Genomic DNA, 17,749 nt, shown 5'->3' with positions numbered 1-17,749 from the left:
GGCCTTTATACATAAGATCTTATCGTGTACACCATACCCATATCAATTCACATTCCACCATTTTCGGAGCCATTTCCATAGTCCGCCGGGCAAGATTCGCTCCGGAATCGTATATAACACCGACCGATCCTCGTCGCCCTGTGACCAAGTTGCCCCGGCCGGATAGACGTCATGTCCGTCAATTCCCCGCAAAACCCCCACGGAGGACGAGGATGGACGCGAGGTATGAGCTGAGCTGTTCCAAACCCAGTCCTGTCCCGTTGACGCTCCGATGACCTTGCCTGCCGCCTGGACGCAGCTCCCGTAGGAAAACCGGATCAGAGAGTCTCCGGTCAAACTCCCAATGACGAAGACATCCGGCGCCACCTCCATGTCATTGAGTGCTTTGTCACGTAGAGTCTGGTTGGTGACAATCGAGTCCGCATCTGTGCGACCCAAGACTTCCGCGAGCAGAGAAGGATCGAGATACTTCAGTGTACCGCGACGGCCCGTGGCATAGACCAGCCCACGAATAGCACGGACGAGGGTTGGCCCGTCGGGCTGACGGAACGTGACGAGCGCCTGGTCGGCCTCCATCTCGACGTTGACAATCTCCAGATTGGGAAGACCCTCGTAGACGTCGTCCCATTTCCGCGATTCTAGAAACGGCGTTGACGTCGTCCGTCGCATCTTGCCCCGTTTGGGCGGTGCTGGGGCCGCCGCCAACGCCGCCCGTTTCATCAAACGGTACACTCCGGCATATTCCGGGTAAGCCTGGTGATGACAGCCCCGTAGAGGAGATGGCCGGCCTTCTGGATCCCACCTGAAGGCATGCAAGATCTTTTGATCCTTAGGGGCGGAGATGATGACATCGGCCGCAGAGAATCCCGAGCCGATCACCAGCAACGGGATGGAGGGGGCCGGTTCGAGGGACCGCACGGGCTGCAGCAGTGGACTCGGCTGCAGCACCTCGGTGAAGATCCCCGTGGCCAGGACCAGGTGTTTACAATGGAGATTGTGGGAGCGGATATAGAAGCCCTGGTCCGTGCGCGAGATCCCCGACAGGGTTTCGTTGAAGCGGAAGACATCGCCGATGTGCACGGCCCCGGGATACCGACGGAAGTAATCCGCCGTCTCCTGCCGGCTGGGCCGCGTAAATGCCGGCAGATCCTTCCCGGTCACTGCACGGTGGTGGTCGGCGAACGAATACCCCGGCAGCGACAACATCGATGCATAGCTCAGCGTCTGGATGTCCCAGCTCGCAGGCATGGGGTTCTCGGTCCATTGACCGCCAGCGCACGCGGCGTCGCCAAACACCAAATGGGGCACGGCCTTTTCAGGCTCGTACCGCCATTCGACGTTGGTGACGCACTCCAGCTCCTCGACGTCCAGGCTGGGTCGCACCAGGGTGTCGAGGAGCACGTTGACCGGCAGGGCCTGGGTCGAGTAGGACAAGCGCGAGGCGGCAAAATGCTCAGTCAGCGTGCTCACGTCGGCCTGAAGCAGAGCCGGGTTCTGCAGCAGCTTGGCATGCAGCAGGGGATCCGGGTGCGGCGGATCGGCTTGATAGTAGGGAATATGACCATGGAAGATGTAGGACAGGATCATGGCTGACGGGCCGTTCCCTGGAGGAGGATTAGAGTTGCCTGGTGTCATACGGAAGGTCCAATTGCGAGGAGCGAGGATGTAAATGACGACATACCGACAATGATGGTGTCAGTGCTATCCATTGAAGGCCGCTGGGAGACCGCCGGCCGCCCATCCAGCGCGGGGCATGCTGACGGAGACATGCGCGGGGAATGCGATCAGTGGATCCCAGCGGAAAAGCAGACAGATGCCGAGCGGAAGGCCATCGAGCGGCCGTTACATGAGAAGAGCTGGAGGACAAAGATAGAAGAAAGGAAAGAGGATGGTGAGAGAAAAGAAGAAGAGGGGTTGGGGGCAGGAGGAGGAGGAGGAGGAGGAGGGCGATTCCGCAGGCGGACAATGGGACCGTTCGATTTTCGCTGACAAAACACCGTTGGAGGAGAAGTCGGGATTTGGCCGTAATCGGGGAATATTTCTAGAAATACGATGAGAATATGTAATCATGACCCGGCCGTGGTTCCGCCCCCGCCCAGCCAAGGAAATCGGCTTTGAGAGAGTGAGATGAATCTGGGGTTGGAAAACAAGGAAGAAAGAAGCATCGGGAAGTATTGAAGGAGAAGTTGAAGATGTTCGGCCATTGTTCTTGACTTCTTATACTGAGTAACTACCACCACCAACTCCAAAATCACACCATTCAGTGTGTCATGACCATCTCCTGATGATAATCACAAAAAATGCGCCTGCAGGTTGCCTCCTGCATCATCTAAGTACGAGTAGTGTCTCTTTCTTCCACTGACAGGCAACGGATCGACCCTGCATTTCACATGCCGGTTAAGTTCCTCTGCGGGGTCAACGCTTCGGGCAATTAGGGCTCAGGGCAATGACCCAAGCCCTGCTTACCACTTCAGGACGGAGGACGGAACGGACAGACAGGCTAGGCTGACGCGGAGCCTCCCTTCCCGCATTGGCTTCGCCCTCGCCTTCCAGTTGACGATAAGCAGGACCCCAGCGGAGAAAGAGGAAGACAGGAAGGAGAAGAGCGCATCTCGCACCACCACGACGCTGCCATGACATGATCGACACTCCGCGACTCATCTCCCATCCAATTTAATCCGGATCCTTCGGAGGGGTTGTTGCAACCCCCCCCCAAATCACACCATGTATCACCTCGCCAAGTCGCTGTACATGTACGCCACGAGTAAAGAGGGTGAGCATGCTTCCTTCCCCCCTTCTCTCTGGTCGCTACGTCCAGATTCTGATAAAAAATCCACAACCAGAATACTCCGTCCTCCTCCTCGGCCTCGACAACGCCGGCAAAACCACCCTCCTCTCCCAGATCAAAGCGCTCTACCAGCCCCCGCGCGCCGATGGCAGCCTCCCGGCCTCGCTCCTCCCCGCCAGCATCGGCAAGACCGTCCCCACCGTCGGCCAGAACGTCGCCACCATCTCGCTGCCGGACATGTACCTGAAGATTTGGGACGTGGGCGGCCAGATCTCCATGCGCAACCTCTGGCAGAGCTACTACGCCAGCTGCCACGCCATCATCTTCGTCGTCGACAGCGCCGACGTCGGCCAGGACCCGGACATCACGCGGCTCCCGCAGCGGCGGCGCGCGAGCGGGGGCGTTGCCGCTGTTGGCGATGACGGCAGCAAGACGGCAACGGCAGCTGCAGCTGCAGCTGCAGACGATGAGGACGAGGACGAGGATGAGGAGGGCGGTGACCTCGGATCCACCTCCCCGACGAACGTGACCTTCACGGCCGAGAATGTCGGGATCAACGCCCCCGGGAGCGACTTCGGGCGGCTGGACGAGTGCCGGCAGGTGCTGGAGTCGGTGCTGAAGCACGCGGACGTCGCCGGGGTGCCCATCTTGGTGCTGGCCAACAAGCAGGACCGCGAGGACTCGGTCGAGGTCGTCCGCATCAAGGAAGGGTTCGTGCGCAAGGTCTTCGAGGGTGAGTCCGGGGCGGGCGTGCGCGACAGCCGCGTGCTGCCGGTGAGTGCGCTGATGGGGTCCGGCGTGCAGGAGGCGGTGGAGTGGGTGCAGAGTCGGGTCAAGTGGAATAAGGAGGGGCGGCCGCCAGTGATGCGGTGATTGTCTTCTCTCTGAAGCGACTCAATCATTCCACTGCCCTCAACCTATAATCCGCACCTCCGGTGGGAAATTCCGCCCTTGGAAATATCTTTGTCTTGTCGTTCGGCGTCGGGGGAGCATCGTGTTTATGCAAAGATACCTATCCTGATTGAAATGATTTTGCTTTTGTGTGATTCTTGATGATACCTGTTAAAATTCCCATGTGCATAGATAGCCAGTCACCTTATTGCATCGGTCAATAGAACTAGATACAAGAAGAAGTAGACGTGTGGAAGGTTGAAAGGCCTCACCTCACCTCACCTCACCTCACCTCACCTACATCATCAGGCACCGATCAACCGTCTCACATAGTATAATCAACCCAACAACATAACACACAACTCACATCATCAATACTCACGGAGCATACTCATCCGATCGACGTACACATATCTCATCAAACATGCTAACCCCCACAAGGCGAGCATCATTACCACTGTGAATATTCCATCAAACAACATCATCGCATCCCCACCCGCACAACCACCCAAAACCGGCCCTTTCCGAAAAAAAGCCCAGTACACAAAAGTCCAGACCCGTCAAGTGGCATGCAATCCATGCATTGCATGACGTTATCCTGGATACTCAAGGGGCTCCCGGGAGGAGATGGGAGGGGAGGGTAGGTGAGAAAATGAAGTCAGTCGAAGTCACCTTGACGTAAACCCCCCCTCCCTTCCCGCCGCCCGCGGAAGCCCTAACTTTACCTGCTGTGTAGCTTTCATCCCCCCGTCCCCCTACTTATAAGGTCCGTCTGTCCATGCGAGAGCTAGAATCTTTGAAAATCAGTTAGAATCCTATTCCAGAATACACTACGATCCGCCCACGAATCACGCGACGCTACCTTTTCCCTCTTATCTTGTATTAAAATCTATACCAACACACCATCCAAAATGAGCCACTTCAGCAACCCCGACTCCGTTGCCAACCCCCAGCAGGGCGAGTTCAAGCCCTCCGTTAAGCCTACCGGCCCTCTCGAGGAGGGAGGGGTATGTCTTCCTCCGCCGTCTTTAACTCCAGATCTGAGCATCGAAGCTGACAGACAGTGTAGCACCAACCCGGCCGCAAAGTCGCGCCCGCCGACTTCGCCCCGGAGTTCCGCGCCGAGACATACCCGGCCGGCACAGCGCCCGCCTCCAACTCCTACAGCGCCAACACCACCAGCGAGGTCGGCGGCCAGGCCCTGAACCCCAACGTCGAGCGGAGCCACGGCAAGGAGTCCGTCAAGACCTCCGCCGCCGACACCCTGATGGGCGCCACCTCGCGGGACGTGCACACCGGCCTGGGCCACCCGGGCTCCGGCCAGTCCAGCGCCGAGCTGCACCACGACGGCCAGCCCGGCCGCAAGGGCCAGACCGCTGGCCTCGAGCAGGTTGGCGCCTACGCCGACAGCAAGTTCGAGCGTGACATCCCCGGCCAGCGGGCGCTCGACCGCGACGAGGCCCACCTCGCCGGCCCGCGCGGCGACAAGGGTGCTCTCGCGGCCGAGGACCGCCAGCCCGAGCCCGCTACCACCGCGGCTGCCGAGTGGAAGTATGAGCCCGGCACCAAGCGGGACAACACCCACAAGCACTGAGTCTTCCAAAAATGTCGGGGCTGGACCCTGGTGAATCTCTTATGGACACAAAAGGAACCTGTTTTTTTCGAGCGAGAAGGTTTCCCACGAATGCTCATGTATGATTAATCTGATGAGAAGAATTCAATGATGCTTGTCATGAAGTGTATCTGAAGGGTGTCTATACACTGTAGTAAAGATGTAGATCGCCAACGGTGAAAAAGTGGGTGTTATGAAGAAGGGTAAGACTTGATCAGTTTGCATGTAGGCGCTCGCGGTCGTTCTTCTGCTCGTTCCCTAGTGAGTGGTTCTCGTTCTGTTGGTGTATTTTCTTCGGCCAGCTGCGTGCGATATCGATGTTCGCCCGCGGGAACCACATCTCCAAAAAGGCGTAGAGAAGAAAGTCAATCACCACGCACAGACAGAAGAGCTTGCCTGCCCACACACCGCATCCATAGTATCGTTTCAGCCGGTCGATCAGCGCGAAGCTCCGCACACGGTCCCCGCTAGCCTCCAGACCCTCGCCCGGGTAGTATCCGTAAAACTCCTCCGGGCTGATATCCCCGGAGATCCCCTGGTAGACTCGCTCGGTGCGCTGGGCAACGTCGGTCCAGGAATACATCATCTTCACTTGATCATGGAACCGATCCGTCCGCACCTTGTTCGACCGCAAGGCAGCGATGGCCTTTCCAGTTGCTAGAACAATATCGTCCTCCTCGGGCTTTGAGAACGTCGTCATGTGCTGAGGTAGCACCTCGGGGATACCACCCACTCGTGTGCACACCACGTACAGTCCACAGCTGGCGGCCTCGACTATGACCGTACCAAAGGCTTCGGTCAAGCTGGGGTGGAGGTAGATGTGGCCACGGACCATGACGTCTCGAACTTCCTCGTGCCGGACCGGTCCCAGCATTTCAACCTTGTCCTGCAACACGTTGCGCTCCAACATCTGCTCCAGATCAATCGCCTTGGGGCCGGACCCCGCAATAATGAACCGTACATTCGGGTGCGACGCGAGGATTCTCGGGATAGCTGCAATGAGCAGATCGGTACCCTTATTGTAGAAGAGACGGGAAATGACAACGATCGTGATGGTATCATTGGGGCCAATGGGCTTCATGGACCGCGGTTCTGCCGGCCGGAAGTTCTCAGCCACCACCGCGTTCGGGATCACAGACACCATCAGCGGGTCCAGGGAGGCTCGAAGGACTGTATTCTCTTTACTGCGCGCAGGTCAGCCGGGCCTTTCTGGGAGACACTGCGATTAAGCACTAACCAAGTGTGACTGACACAAATGACGTGGTCAACGTCGCTCAGGATGAACTTGAGCAATTTGTTGGTCAAGATGGATGCCGCGTCCGCAAAGCCAAACAGCGAATGGTCAGTGAACACTGTCCGCAGACCCATGGTGCGCGCATGAAGAATGGCCTCATGACAGAAGCTACTCAAGCTCGCATGACCATGGACGATCTGGATCTGCTCGCGGATGACAATGTTGCGGAAGATCGGAAAGAAAGAGAAGACCGTCGGCATGGTCGACTCCCGGTGGATCACAAAGAATGGGACATGGTAAACCTTGAGCCCGTTTGTCAAGTATCGCACCCCGGTCCGCCCTTTGTACGCATGTGTGATGATGATGACTTTATGTCCGCGATCGATGAGCTTCTGTTGGCTGGTGAGTAGACCATCATGGAGGGTAGGGATGAAGTATAGTCGCTTACGGTCGAGAGCTGGTAGATGTGACTTTCCACCCCACCTATAAATCTCAGCATGTCAGTATATGGCCAAACAGTTGGAGGGCAGTATGCCTACCTGGTTGGGGGAAGAAGAAGTCACTGACCATACTGTGCAGACCATTAGACTCGCTCCGAGAACCACATGCGACGGGACTCACGCAATGTTGTAAGGCATGGCTGCGGCTGGCCCTGAGCTGACTTCGAGAGACTCTGCGCGGTTATCAATCCAATCCGCTCACCCGCCGTCCATATCACACTCAGTCACCACGTCCAATCCACAAAAAAGGGAGGTTTGTATGGGCGACAGGAGGAGAAAGGAGGTCGAATGAGGCCATCCCGAAAGGGCCACGCGCGGGCGGCGGTGGAGGCGGTGTGCCGTTCTGCCGCCTCAAAGATTCCCCGCTGGAAAAAAGAAAGACTCGCAACAACAGGCAAGATCGCCGCATTTCCCCAAACACCCCTCTTCGCACGTCCGCCCAGGACCCCTTTTGACCTCGCGATCATGGCCGGCGACCGCTCCGCGCGTCAGGATACGTCCCACATGAGCTCAGGAACCCCGTCGAGCACGAAAAAGTCTCACAAGAGGAAGAGAGACCTCGATGGCTCCACCGTCGCTACCTCGACACCCACGCCGACCAAGAAATCCAAGAAAGATCCGGGTGCTGCGGCCGACTCCACCCCGTCCTCCGACGTCCGCAAGAAGAGAAAGCGATCCACGGGGACGGCCGACGGTGCTGTTCCGGAAGTATCGACCCCGAAGGAGAGTGCTGTCTCGTCGATCCGCAGCGAAGCGCCTACTCCAAGCAAGGACGCTAAAGACAAGAAGAAATCGAAGCACTCGAAGCGACGGACATCAGGAACTGCTATCGAATCAGCTGAAGAACTTGCGAATCTAGACGATGTTGAAGAAAAGAGCGCCAAGGACTCAAAGAAGTCTGCCCGAGATTCAGAATCTACTCAGGCTGATGACGGCGATGCGAAACAGAAGGACAAGTTTGCGGGCATCAGGTCGAAGTTCGAAAAGTCTATGAAGGCGAGAGAGCTGGAAAAAGCAAGCAAGAAGGATACGGTTGAAGACGACTTTACAGGACTGTTGACGGCTGAGCCAGTGGTAGCGCAAGGCTTGGAACCTCTACCACAGCCTGAGCAAGTCCCTGAAGTGTTTGAGAAGCCTACATACTCGTCGCTTCCGGCCTGGTTGGCCAATCCCTTGCGGACCTCGGCGACCGAGAAGACGAAGTTCTCTGAATTGGGGATTAATGCGAACCTGCTGCGGGTATTGGAGGATAATGGCTACAAGGAAGCGTTTGCTGTGCAGTCGGCAGTCATTCCTCTGCTACTCCAGGGTCCCAAGAACCACGCCGGCGATGTCTGTGTCTCTGCAGCCACGGGCTCCGGAAAGACCCTATCTTACGTTCTACCGCTCGTCACCGCGCTTGAGCAGATCCCTGCCCCTCGGCTGCGGGGTCTCATTGTCGTGCCAACCCGAGAACTGGTGAAGCAGGCCCGCGAGGCGTGTGAGCTGTGTGCTGCTGGCTCCGGCCTGCGGGTGGGATCGGCTGTGGGTAACGTAGCCATCAAGGACGAGCAGCGTTCGTTGATGCGCATCGACCAGGTGTACGGGCCCGCGACGTTCCAGCGCCGCCAGAACGTGAAAATGACCGGGGACGACTGGACCAACTTCAACTTGCAGGAATATATCTCCGATGCGGTGGATTCGAGCGAGGCTCTGCCGGGATACGTGCACCGTTCGGAACCGAACGTTGACATCCTCATCTGTACCCCGGGTCGACTTGTCGACCACATCCGCTACACCAAAGGCTTTACGCTGAAACACTTGGAGTGGCTCGTGATCGACGAGGCTGATCGGTTGCTCAACGAGAGCTTCCAAGAATGGGTTGACGTGGTCATGAATTCGCTGGATGCGCGCCGATCCCCCGAGGCGTTCGGCTTCAGCGGGACTTTCCTGTCGGAGCTGGGCCTCCCGATCCACAGCAGAGAGCCAAGGAAGGTGGTTCTGAGTGCGACCATGACCCGGGACGTGACCAAGTTGAATTCTCTCCGACTCGCCAATCCCAAGCTCGTCATTGTGGGTTCCACCGAAACCGCCGCCGTCGGTGACGACGAGAGTGGCGTGATCGCCGGCGCCGACGAGCAGTTCACCCTGCCGCCGACCTTGAAGGAGCACTCGATCTCGGTGGGCGATGGATCCCTGAAGCCACTCTACCTGCTGCGCCTCCTCCTCTCCCACATCCGAATCAACGGCACCAAACAACCGGCCAAAGCCTCCGATTCGGTTACTTCGGACGATACCTCCGACGAAACATCCTCCGACGAAGAAACCTCCTCGGACGAGTCCAGCTCGGACGATTCAGACTCGGATTCGGACTCAGACTCCGACTCGGACACATCCAGTTCAGGCTCGGACTCCGATTCAGACGACACCTCTGACAGCGAGTCTGATTCTTCGAGTTCTTCGGACAGCGAATCCGACAGCGACAGCGACAGCGACAGCAACAGCGACAGCTCCACCTCCACCTCCACCTCCATTTCCACCTCCCCAACCAAACCCACCCGCCCCCGCCCCTCCAACACACAAACAAACACGCCGACCGTTCTCATCTTCACCAAATCCTCCGAATCCGCCTCGCGTCTCGCGCGCCTGCTCGCGCTGCTAGACCCGACCCTCGCCTCCCGCACAGGCACGATCATCAAGTCCAACAAATCCTCGGCCTCGCGCAAGACGCTGACCGCCTACCGCCGCGGCAAGCTCTCGATCATCATCGCGACGGACCGCGCCTCGCGCGGCCTGGACCTGCCCCGCCTGACGCACGTGGTCAACTACGACGTGCCGACCAGCGTGACGACCTACGTGCACCGCGTGGGCCGCACGGCGCGCGCCGGCCTGCTGGGGCAGGCCTACACGCTCGTCGCCCACCGCGAGGGCAAGTGGTTCGCGCAGCAGATCGGCGGCGCAGCGGACGGGAAGATCGTGCGTGGCGGTGGTGGAGCCGACCCGCAGAAAATGCACCGGGTGGCCGTCAGTCTGGAGGGGATGAAGGAGGCGCGCAAGCGGTATGCGGAGGCGTTGGATGTGTTGGAGCGGGAGGTGCGGAGCGGGGGGAAGGAGACGCGGTAGGTCTGTTTGCGGTGTTGTCGGTCTAAGGACAGGACAGTGAGGCAGATCGGCCGTGGAGGGGGGAGGTTACGGGCTTGTTATTCCCCGGAGTATGTTATCGAATATAGACAAAAATTCTGCACGGAGGGCGTTGACTTTGCTGTTGTTATCATTCTTATGGACTTTACTAGTGGTCGGGGGAGTGTGTACTGTATATAGCGTGTTATTCTTGCTTGCTTGCTTGCTTGCTAGCTTGCTCTCTCTCTCGCAAAGAAAGGGAATGATTCCTCCTTTACTTCGCTGCACTGAAAATCTCGAATGTGGAACTTTTGCATGCGTTCGTTAACTATGCACAACCACTCGGTGGTAGTCAGTTCGTCGATGGCAGACATAAGCCAACCGATTAAGCTATCTCATCTAACCCTATCCAACTATCCCCTACTACGATATATACAACCACCCTTCCAAGTTCCCTCTGGCCCCGTCCCCCCCTCCCCTGCCACAGAAAAAAACCTACTCATCCCCCTTCACCCCCTGCACCTCCTCCGGCCACTTCACCAACACCACCGCCTCCCCCACCAACTCGACCTCGACCACGACCTCGCGCTCATTATTCAAGGCCACCTCATAGCGCCCCGGAAACAGCACTGAATTCCCGTCGTCATCGACCCTCGCCAACCGATCCACCGCCACAGGCACATTCAACACCGCCGTGCCCCCCTCCTTGGCCACGGCACCGAGCCTATCGAACCCGACGAGCCACTTATTCGGGTACGGGGACGGGCCCGCACTCGAGGTGTTGGCGTACAGCAGGGCGGTGTAATCGGAGTCCCTGGCCCCGGAATTCGTGATGGCCGCCGTGAAGTTGAAGAGGGTGCGTTGGGCGACGGTGGTGGTGTCCGGGTGCGCGGAGGAGGTGAGGTCTGTGATGTTGAATGTATACTTCTTCGCCGCTGCTGCTGCTGCTGCTGCTGCTGCTGCGGAGGTCGTGTTCTGGGTGGAAGAGGGCAGGGAAGAAGCCTTGAAGGTGGTGTAGAAGAGGCCGTGGCCGAATTCGTAGACGGGTTCGCCGGTGTACCACATGTAGGTCTGGCCTGGGTTGTTGGTGGTGGTGTTGGGCCGCAGGTTCATGTCGAGCGCCGAGAAGCTCTCGGCGTAGGAGGCGGGGTACTGGGTCGTGGTGAGGCGGCCGGCCGGGGCGCGGGCGCCCGTGAGGATGTCGCGGAGGGCGAGGCCGCCGGATTGGCCCGGGTAGCCGCCCCAGAGGAGGGCGTTGACCTTCGGGTTTGTTTTCAGGGCGGAGGAGTCGATCTGCCCGCCGCCCATTTGGTACACCACCAGGGGCTGGGACTCGGATTTCTGCGCGGCCAGTTGCGCGATCAGCTCGAGCTGGTTGCCGGGCCAGGCGATCGAGCTGCGGTCTTGGGCTTCCGCCTCGATGGTGTTGTCAATCCCGCCGAAGAATACGATGGTGTCGGCGGCGCGCGCGGCGGAGAGCGCGGCGCTGAAGTTCGCCGTCGAGTTCGTGGAGATCTCCGTGCCGGCGGCGTAGTGGACCGTGTAGCCGGCGGCCGTGAAGGCGTCGACCGGGCTGATGAGGTATGGCGCCGCGCCGTAGTAGTTGCCCTGGAGCTGGGTGGTGGCGTTGGCCCAGGGGCCGATGAGGGCGATGGATTTGTTCTTGCCCGAGGAGGAGGAGGGAAGCGGGAGGGCGCCGTCGTTCTTCAGGAGGACGATGCCCTCGACGGCCGCTTCGTAGGAGATGTTCCATGCGTCTGTCTTTTGGACGTCGGACCAGCTCAGGCTGCGGTACGGGCTGCTGCTGCTGCTGTTGCCGTCGAAGTAGCCCAGCCGGACGAGGTTAGCGTACAGCCGGATGAGGCCGCGCTCGATGTCGTCGCGGGCGACCGCCCCGGTGGTGATGGACTCGTTGAAGTGGTACTGGTAGGAGGTGCCGCAGTCGATGTCGGTGCCGGCGAGGATGGAGTCGGCGGCGGCGCTGGACTCGTTGGCCGCGTAGCCGTGGGGATTGAAGACGCCGTAGACGGCGCCGCAGTCGCCGGAGACGTAGCCGTGGTCGACGAAGGAGAATGTGTCGCGCAGGAGGGTCTGCAGGAAGAAGGTGTTGGAGCAGCTGGGCACGCCGTTGACGGCGTTGTAGGAGCACATGACGCTGTGGACGCGGGCATCGCGCGTGGCCACGAGGAACTGCGGCGTGTAGTACTCGGCCAGGTCTTGCTGCGTGATGTTGACATCGTTCCCCAGCCGGGAGTGGTTGTCCCAGTTCTCGATGTCATAGCCGGCAAAGTGCTTCGCTGTCGCTGCGAGCTTCAGATGCTCTGGGTCCACGCCACCCTGGATACCCGTGATGTATTCGTAGGCGTAGGCGGCTGTGAGAGTGTACGCATCCTCGCCCGGAGTTTCCTGTCCGCGACCCCAGACAGGATGACGGAAGGCATTGATGTTAGGGGCGTAGACATCGAGACCGTAGCGGCCGGCGTTGTTGAAGGCGCGACCCTGAGTTGAGATAATGGAGGCGATCTGGTTGATCAGGGTGCGATTAAAGGCAGCAGCGGAGAGAATGGGCGAGGGGAAGGATGTCGCCCAGCTGTAAGCCCCCTCGTCGGTGAAATTGCCCCGGTCCAGGCCATGCAAGGCCTCACTCCAGACTTGGTATGGAGGCAGACCTAGACGCGGGACACCCGGGCTGGTATTACCAGTGTTGGCGATGAGCTCCTCGAGGGTGAAGAGGGAGATCAGGGCCGCGGCGCGGTCATAGGGCGAGGCGGTCGAGTCGCAGACGAGGTTCTTGCTCAGAGGACCGCTCTGGCAGTCGGGGAAGGACAAGGAGATTGTATCCAGACATTGCGGAAACAAGTCCGGGTTGGCCTCGACGTTGTAATCCACGTAGCTGCTGTTATGTTGGGCCAGAGCTTGAGGCAACAGCGCCAGCAGAGCAAGAGCCGCCACAGCCATGGTGGTGGTTGCGGTTGAACGGAGGGTGAGAGGAATTGGGGGAATTGGGGGAATTGAGCGACAACGTCATACTGAAACCTCAATTGTGCCGGCAAATCTGAAGGAATTTATAGTCGAGTTGAAGCGTCGAGTCGAGTCAAGCCGAGTATAGATGCGGGGTGGCTGCGGAGAAACCGGCGATGTGGTGCAAGAGGCGTGTCGATCATCTTCCCTTGCTCACTTTAGCCTGAATTTTTCCCTAGCTTCATGTTGCTTGATCTTGTTTTAGCCGGAGAGGAGCTGAGGAGGAGCTGAGGAGTTGAGGAGGAGTTGAGAAGAACGTCACAGTCGGGTAAATGAGCTTGTCGGACATCATCCGATGTGGTGCGATTCTTTTCTCGCGTCTTGCCATTTATTTTTTTTTGGCTCAATTCATCCACCGACACTACATCTACCGGTGCTCTCGGCAGTTGCGAGCAGAAAAAAGCATCTTTGCGAATTATTGAGTCGTTGAGGCCCGCACCCTGGACAGGCTAATGTCTACAACGTCTCGAGTTCTCTCGGACGGACACTGGGTCATGCACCTCCACTAAGCATCGTGAGAGAATGGCCTTGGCTGGCACGGTCAACAATTGCCTCAGCCTGAAGCCCAAGAACATCTTACGGGAAGGCAGACCTGGCACAACGCGATGCATGAGTGAACTTGCGTAAAAGACGCTGCTGCAGGCCCGATAGACCATTTCTACTGCCGACCCGATATTACTACTACTACTAGTAGTATCAACGATATAGCTGCATAAAGCTCACTACTCAACAGCAACAACAGCACCATTCAAAGAATATCAGGAATCGAATGAAGAAGTACAGAATCGACGACTTTTAGATTACCTCTAGATCTAGAAAATCCCCCTTCATCAGAAAATTAAAATATACTATACAATCACATCATTGCTCTGCTCCTGCCGATTACCATCTAAAAAAGTCAAACTAGATAGCATCCTTAGCCAAAGCCTCACTCTCGATCGCCACCACCGTGGGACCCTGGTAATCCCCCTTCTTCGCCACCCAGATGCCCGCAATCAGGATCGTGAACCCGCCCGTGATCAGACACGTGTAGTTCATCGTCTCGGCATCCACGGGCATCGAGAACGGGAAACAGAAGATCACGATGAACACGATGATGAAGGCGCACGTGACACCGTTCACGATGAAGCCCACGGGGCCGGACATCCAGAACCACCCGCGGGGGATGCCCTGACGCCCGCGCAGGAGGTGCGGCAGGATGGCCGCGAGGTAGGAGATGGTGGTGAGGACGACGAACGAGCTGACGAACGCGCTGAAGGCGGTGGAGTTGCCGACGTAGATACAACCCAGGACGAGGGGGATGACGCCGCTGACGAGCACGGCGGCGAGGGGGTTCTTGTGCGTCGGATCGACGCGGCGGAGGTAGCCGCTGAAGGGGGTGGCGCCGTCGCGGGCGAGCGTCCACAGGACACGGCTGGAGGTGAGGTAGCAGCCAATGATGGCCACGACCAAGGGGAGGAGCGAGACAATGATCAGACCCAGGGAGCCGCCGCGGGAGCCGGTGATCTGGACGTAGATCTCGGTCAAGGGGTAGAGGTAGGGGGCGTCGAGGACGGCGTCCAGGTCCGTGATCCCGTAGAAGATGACGATGAGATAGAGAAACGCCGTGAAGAAGCCCATGACGTACTGTGCCAGCATGCCGATGGGGATGTTCTTGCCCGGTTGCGGGACCTCTTCCGCCAGGTGCGAGATCACGTCCGGCGTGCCGACGGCAAACGCTCCGTTCAACATTCCCAAACAGAACACGAAACCGTTGCTGCTGTAGCCGGCTTCATTGAGCCAGTCTCTCCAGACGAAGTCGTCGGTCGCGTAGGGTTGGCCGTTGACGTGCGGCATCACCGCGCACACAATCACCGTGATCAGGAAGCCAGCCACCGTCAATGCCCCACCGACGGATTCGATCATGGGAAGCGCCCGGTTGGCAAAGGCGACGGTCAGACAGCAGCCGATCGAGCAAATCAGGTAGGCGATGAAAACGTGCCAACGCTGGATGGTGTACTCGGGGTGGAAGAGCGCGTAGGCCGACACCACCTGTGTGCCTAGAATCTGCGTCGTAGATGCGGCGCCGAAGATCCAGGCCAGGAAGTTCCACCATCCGGCGAAAAAGCCGACCGGACGTCCGTATCTACCAGCGGTGATGGTTGCCCAGTGGTAGACTGTTGAGCGAACGAATTAATCATTAGTCCTTTGATCATCAGTCCTCTCATGGTAGGATTGGACTCACCTCCACCGGAGGATGGCATGGACGAGGCCAGCTCGGCTAGGGAGGCGGCGATGAACCAGTAAAAGAAGGAGGCAGCGATCCTGCAAGCGACAGTCAGCTTTCTGCTCCTTATACCTGAAGCCAAACAGTAGAGCCAACGTACATCTCATAGATGACACCGGGCGGGCCGCCATCATAGATAGCTGTGACCTGTACATGGCAATCAGCCACTATCCACTACTACCACCACCACCACCATGGGCAAAGAGATACACATACAATACTTCCACCCAGGGCGATCCAGGTATTTCCACTGGTCAAAGCCAGACCACAGATATTGATGAAGCCAAAATTCCGATCCAGCTCCTGCTTGTGGCCGGAAGCATTGATCGGGGCCGAGACAGACGAACGACGACCGTCGGAGGGGGAATGCAACTCAATCGCCGCGGGATCGCCGGCATAATGCTTGGCCTCGTGCTGCTGCTGCTGCTGCTGCTCCATGCTGTTTATGTGCGAAGCATGGGAAGATCTTATCTTATCCGTAAGGCTGGAAAGAGGATCGATCAAAGGAAGAAGAAAAGAAAAAAGCTGCAAAAGAAGAAGGAGAAGAAGAAGAAGCAAACAGGAAAGAGGGAAAAAAAAGACCAGGGGCAGAGAGAGACTGGTTTTGCTTGAGTGCTTTTTCAATCTTCTCAACTTTCCGCTAATGCATGCAGGGTTTATTACTTCTTCGCCTCCCGCCGAAAAGTTCAGCAGGCTGCAGGACCATGAGGAAGAAGAGCGAGAGCGCGAGATCTCGATCGTACGACGACCGGAGAGCGGCAAGGGGGGGAAGAGAGCCTGGGAGGCAGAGACAGCCAACGAGAGGAGGGAGCAGTATGCGATTCCCCATTTGGTGTGTGGTTAGTTCATCCTTGGGTCAAAGTTAAAGGATATTAACTTTGCCCCAATGGATGAAGCATTGAAGCAGAAGGCAGGGATCGACACTCACGATGGAGAGTAGGAGTCGACTCATTCGAGAGAGTAGTTAAAGCATGCAAGCGGAAGAAGATGAGGAGGAGCCATGGATGAGAATGGTTAAGTCATCATGCATGTAACAAACAACAACAATAACATTAACAACGACTAGAATAGATAGACAGGCACGCGACACACCCCTGACCCTTCGCAGATGCATTTGTTGCATACATAAATTGACTCACAACTATGACACTTCCTCCCTCCGTTATCAAGAAGAAGATATAATCAACCTGACACATGGCTGTAGCCTCAGGCTGTCTACCAGCCCATAACCAGCCAACAACCAGCCAATAACCAGCTGTACACGCCAAGCGACAACCGATATTACAACAATTCCACTAAAGACACTACACATCATTGCCTACAGTAAAGTACTATCAAAAGCAATATCCGAAGCTCATCTGGCCAGCAATCGACCCCATACCACTCCCCAAAGCACAGATCATTCCCCGGTCCCTGAGGACCACAGGTTAGACATTTAGACATTCAAATTGGTCACGGAATCTCCGGAAATCCGGACGGAGCGTGCCGTTGCCCACACCAAGCCAAGTCACCCTCCATTTCCAAGCCAAAACCAAGCAGCGAAAAAAACCTCTCAAACTCTCAACTGTCCGTCTGCCGGCTCCACCAGCCGCAGTCAACGAATCTCCGTTCTCCATACTTCAGGAACTCGTCCAAACCAAGAACGAGCTACAAAGGATGCTGGCGTAAGACAATTCAGAACACTAACCAAGTGGATTCGTAGGACCAATCCCCGGTGGAGATTAGGCCACACTAATACTTAAACACTTTATGCATTTGAGACAAGCTGCAAAGTTAATTTGCATCGCATTGCTGCATTCATTCCTGGTGGTCTAACCAGTTGAAGTGAGCATCGACCTCGTGCCTGCCAGGGTTTGTACCTGCAGCTGATCAACCTGCAGGTGAGATATCCAAAAGCAATGCTTGTTCCAGCAACCCACCGGTCGGTCGGTCGCTCTTATTCTGTAGACCGAGTCCTCGTCCAAAACAAACATGAATGATTGCGCACGCCTGATGTAGAGCCGGCGCCATCTCGAACGGTGCCGTGCTAGATCCAACTAGCCCAGCCAAAGCAGCAGGGGTGTAAGGGTTTTTCAAGCCGGAGGCGGAAACTCCATCCTCTTTCGAAGATTATGCCCGGCCCGTTGCGACTACTATTCCTTTAGTTGCTGGACTAGAAGGCCCAATCGACCCTCGCTTCGCTTATTCTTGGCCTGTTGCGCGAACTTCCGGTCTCGTGCAGATTTCTGTCTTGAGAGTTGCACACGATAACCTCTCGGGTATGCTCCCCGAAGAACCTGAAGCCAGCGAAACAGCACGAGAGTCAGCCTGAACATCCAGAGTGATCCTACTCATTCAA

The 17,749-nt window shown here is 57.4% G+C and overlaps 7 protein-coding genes across 7 annotated transcripts; 3 read left to right on the top strand and 4 right to left on the bottom strand.

Moving 5' to 3' along the window:
• Nucleotides 1-42: 42 nt before the first annotated feature.
• BO72DRAFT_457945 (uncharacterized protein) lies at nt 43-1,709 on the bottom strand (the record flags this gene model as incomplete). Its single annotated transcript, XM_040946357.1, has 2 exons — nt 43-1,604; nt 1,682-1,709. The coding sequence occupies 2 exons, from the start codon at nt 1,707-1,709 to the stop codon at nt 43-45; spliced, it is 1,590 nt and encodes a 529-aa protein (XP_040802514.1).
• Nucleotides 1,710-2,280: 571 nt separating this feature from the next.
• On the top strand, nt 2,281-3,661 carry BO72DRAFT_427005 (ADP-ribosylation factor family protein; the record flags this gene model as incomplete). Its single annotated transcript, XM_040942967.1, has 3 exons — nt 2,281-2,773; nt 2,844-3,190; nt 3,281-3,661. Exons 1-3 carry the CDS (start codon nt 2,725-2,727, stop codon nt 3,659-3,661), a joined length of 777 nt encoding a protein of 258 aa, XP_040802513.1. The 5' UTR covers nt 2,281-2,724.
• Nucleotides 3,662-4,554: 893 nt separating this feature from the next.
• Nucleotides 4,555-5,418, top strand: BO72DRAFT_447165 (uncharacterized protein). Its single transcript, XM_040944466.1, has 2 exons — nt 4,555-4,686; nt 4,749-5,418. Exons 1-2 carry the CDS (start codon nt 4,591-4,593, stop codon nt 5,271-5,273), a joined length of 621 nt encoding a protein of 206 aa, XP_040802512.1. The 5' UTR covers nt 4,555-4,590; the 3' UTR covers nt 5,274-5,418.
• Nucleotides 5,419-5,505: 87 nt separating this feature from the next.
• On the bottom strand, nt 5,506-7,211 carry BO72DRAFT_507320 (phosphatidylinositol N-acetylglucosaminyltransferase subunit A/GPI3; the record flags this gene model as incomplete). The annotated part of the gene is made up of 4 exons (XM_040949255.1): nt 7,065-7,211; nt 6,974-7,008; nt 6,529-6,917; nt 5,506-6,475 (listed from the first exon to the last, which is right to left on the bottom strand). The coding sequence occupies exons 1-4, from the start codon at nt 7,093-7,095 to the stop codon at nt 5,506-5,508; spliced, it is 1,425 nt and encodes a 474-aa protein (XP_040802511.1). The 5' UTR covers nt 7,096-7,211.
• A 214-nt stretch (nt 7,212-7,425) lies between these two features.
• Nucleotides 7,426-10,538, top strand: BO72DRAFT_447163 (putative ATP-dependent RNA helicase DBP6). Its single transcript, XM_040944465.1, has one exon. The coding sequence runs from the start codon at nt 7,491-7,493 to the stop codon at nt 10,125-10,127; it is 2,637 nt and encodes an 878-aa protein (XP_040802510.1). The 5' UTR covers nt 7,426-7,490; the 3' UTR covers nt 10,128-10,538.
• Nucleotides 10,539-10,605: 67 nt separating this feature from the next.
• On the bottom strand, nt 10,606-13,377 carry xlnD (beta-xylosidase XylA). Its single transcript, XM_040944464.1, has one exon. The coding sequence runs from the start codon at nt 13,080-13,082 to the stop codon at nt 10,620-10,622; it is 2,463 nt and encodes an 820-aa protein (XP_040802509.1). The 5' UTR covers nt 13,083-13,377; the 3' UTR covers nt 10,606-10,619.
• A 547-nt stretch (nt 13,378-13,924) lies between these two features.
• BO72DRAFT_75033 (amino acid transporter) lies at nt 13,925-15,953 on the bottom strand. The gene is made up of 4 exons (XM_040950684.1): nt 15,628-15,953; nt 15,512-15,558; nt 15,370-15,449; nt 13,925-15,301 (listed from the first exon to the last, which is right to left on the bottom strand). The coding sequence occupies exons 1-4, from the start codon at nt 15,847-15,849 to the stop codon at nt 14,049-14,051; spliced, it is 1,602 nt and encodes a 533-aa protein (XP_040802508.1). The 5' UTR covers nt 15,850-15,953; the 3' UTR covers nt 13,925-14,048.
• Nucleotides 15,954-17,749: the final 1,796 nt, after the last annotated feature.

Source organism: Aspergillus fijiensis (genome assembly GCF_003184825.1).
Source record: "Aspergillus fijiensis CBS 313.89 unplaced genomic scaffold BO72scaffold_17, whole genome shotgun sequence".
Lineage (NCBI taxonomy): Eukaryota > Fungi > Ascomycota > Eurotiomycetes > Eurotiales > Aspergillaceae > Aspergillus > Aspergillus fijiensis.
This window is presented reverse-complemented; position numbering and strand designations above follow the sequence as displayed.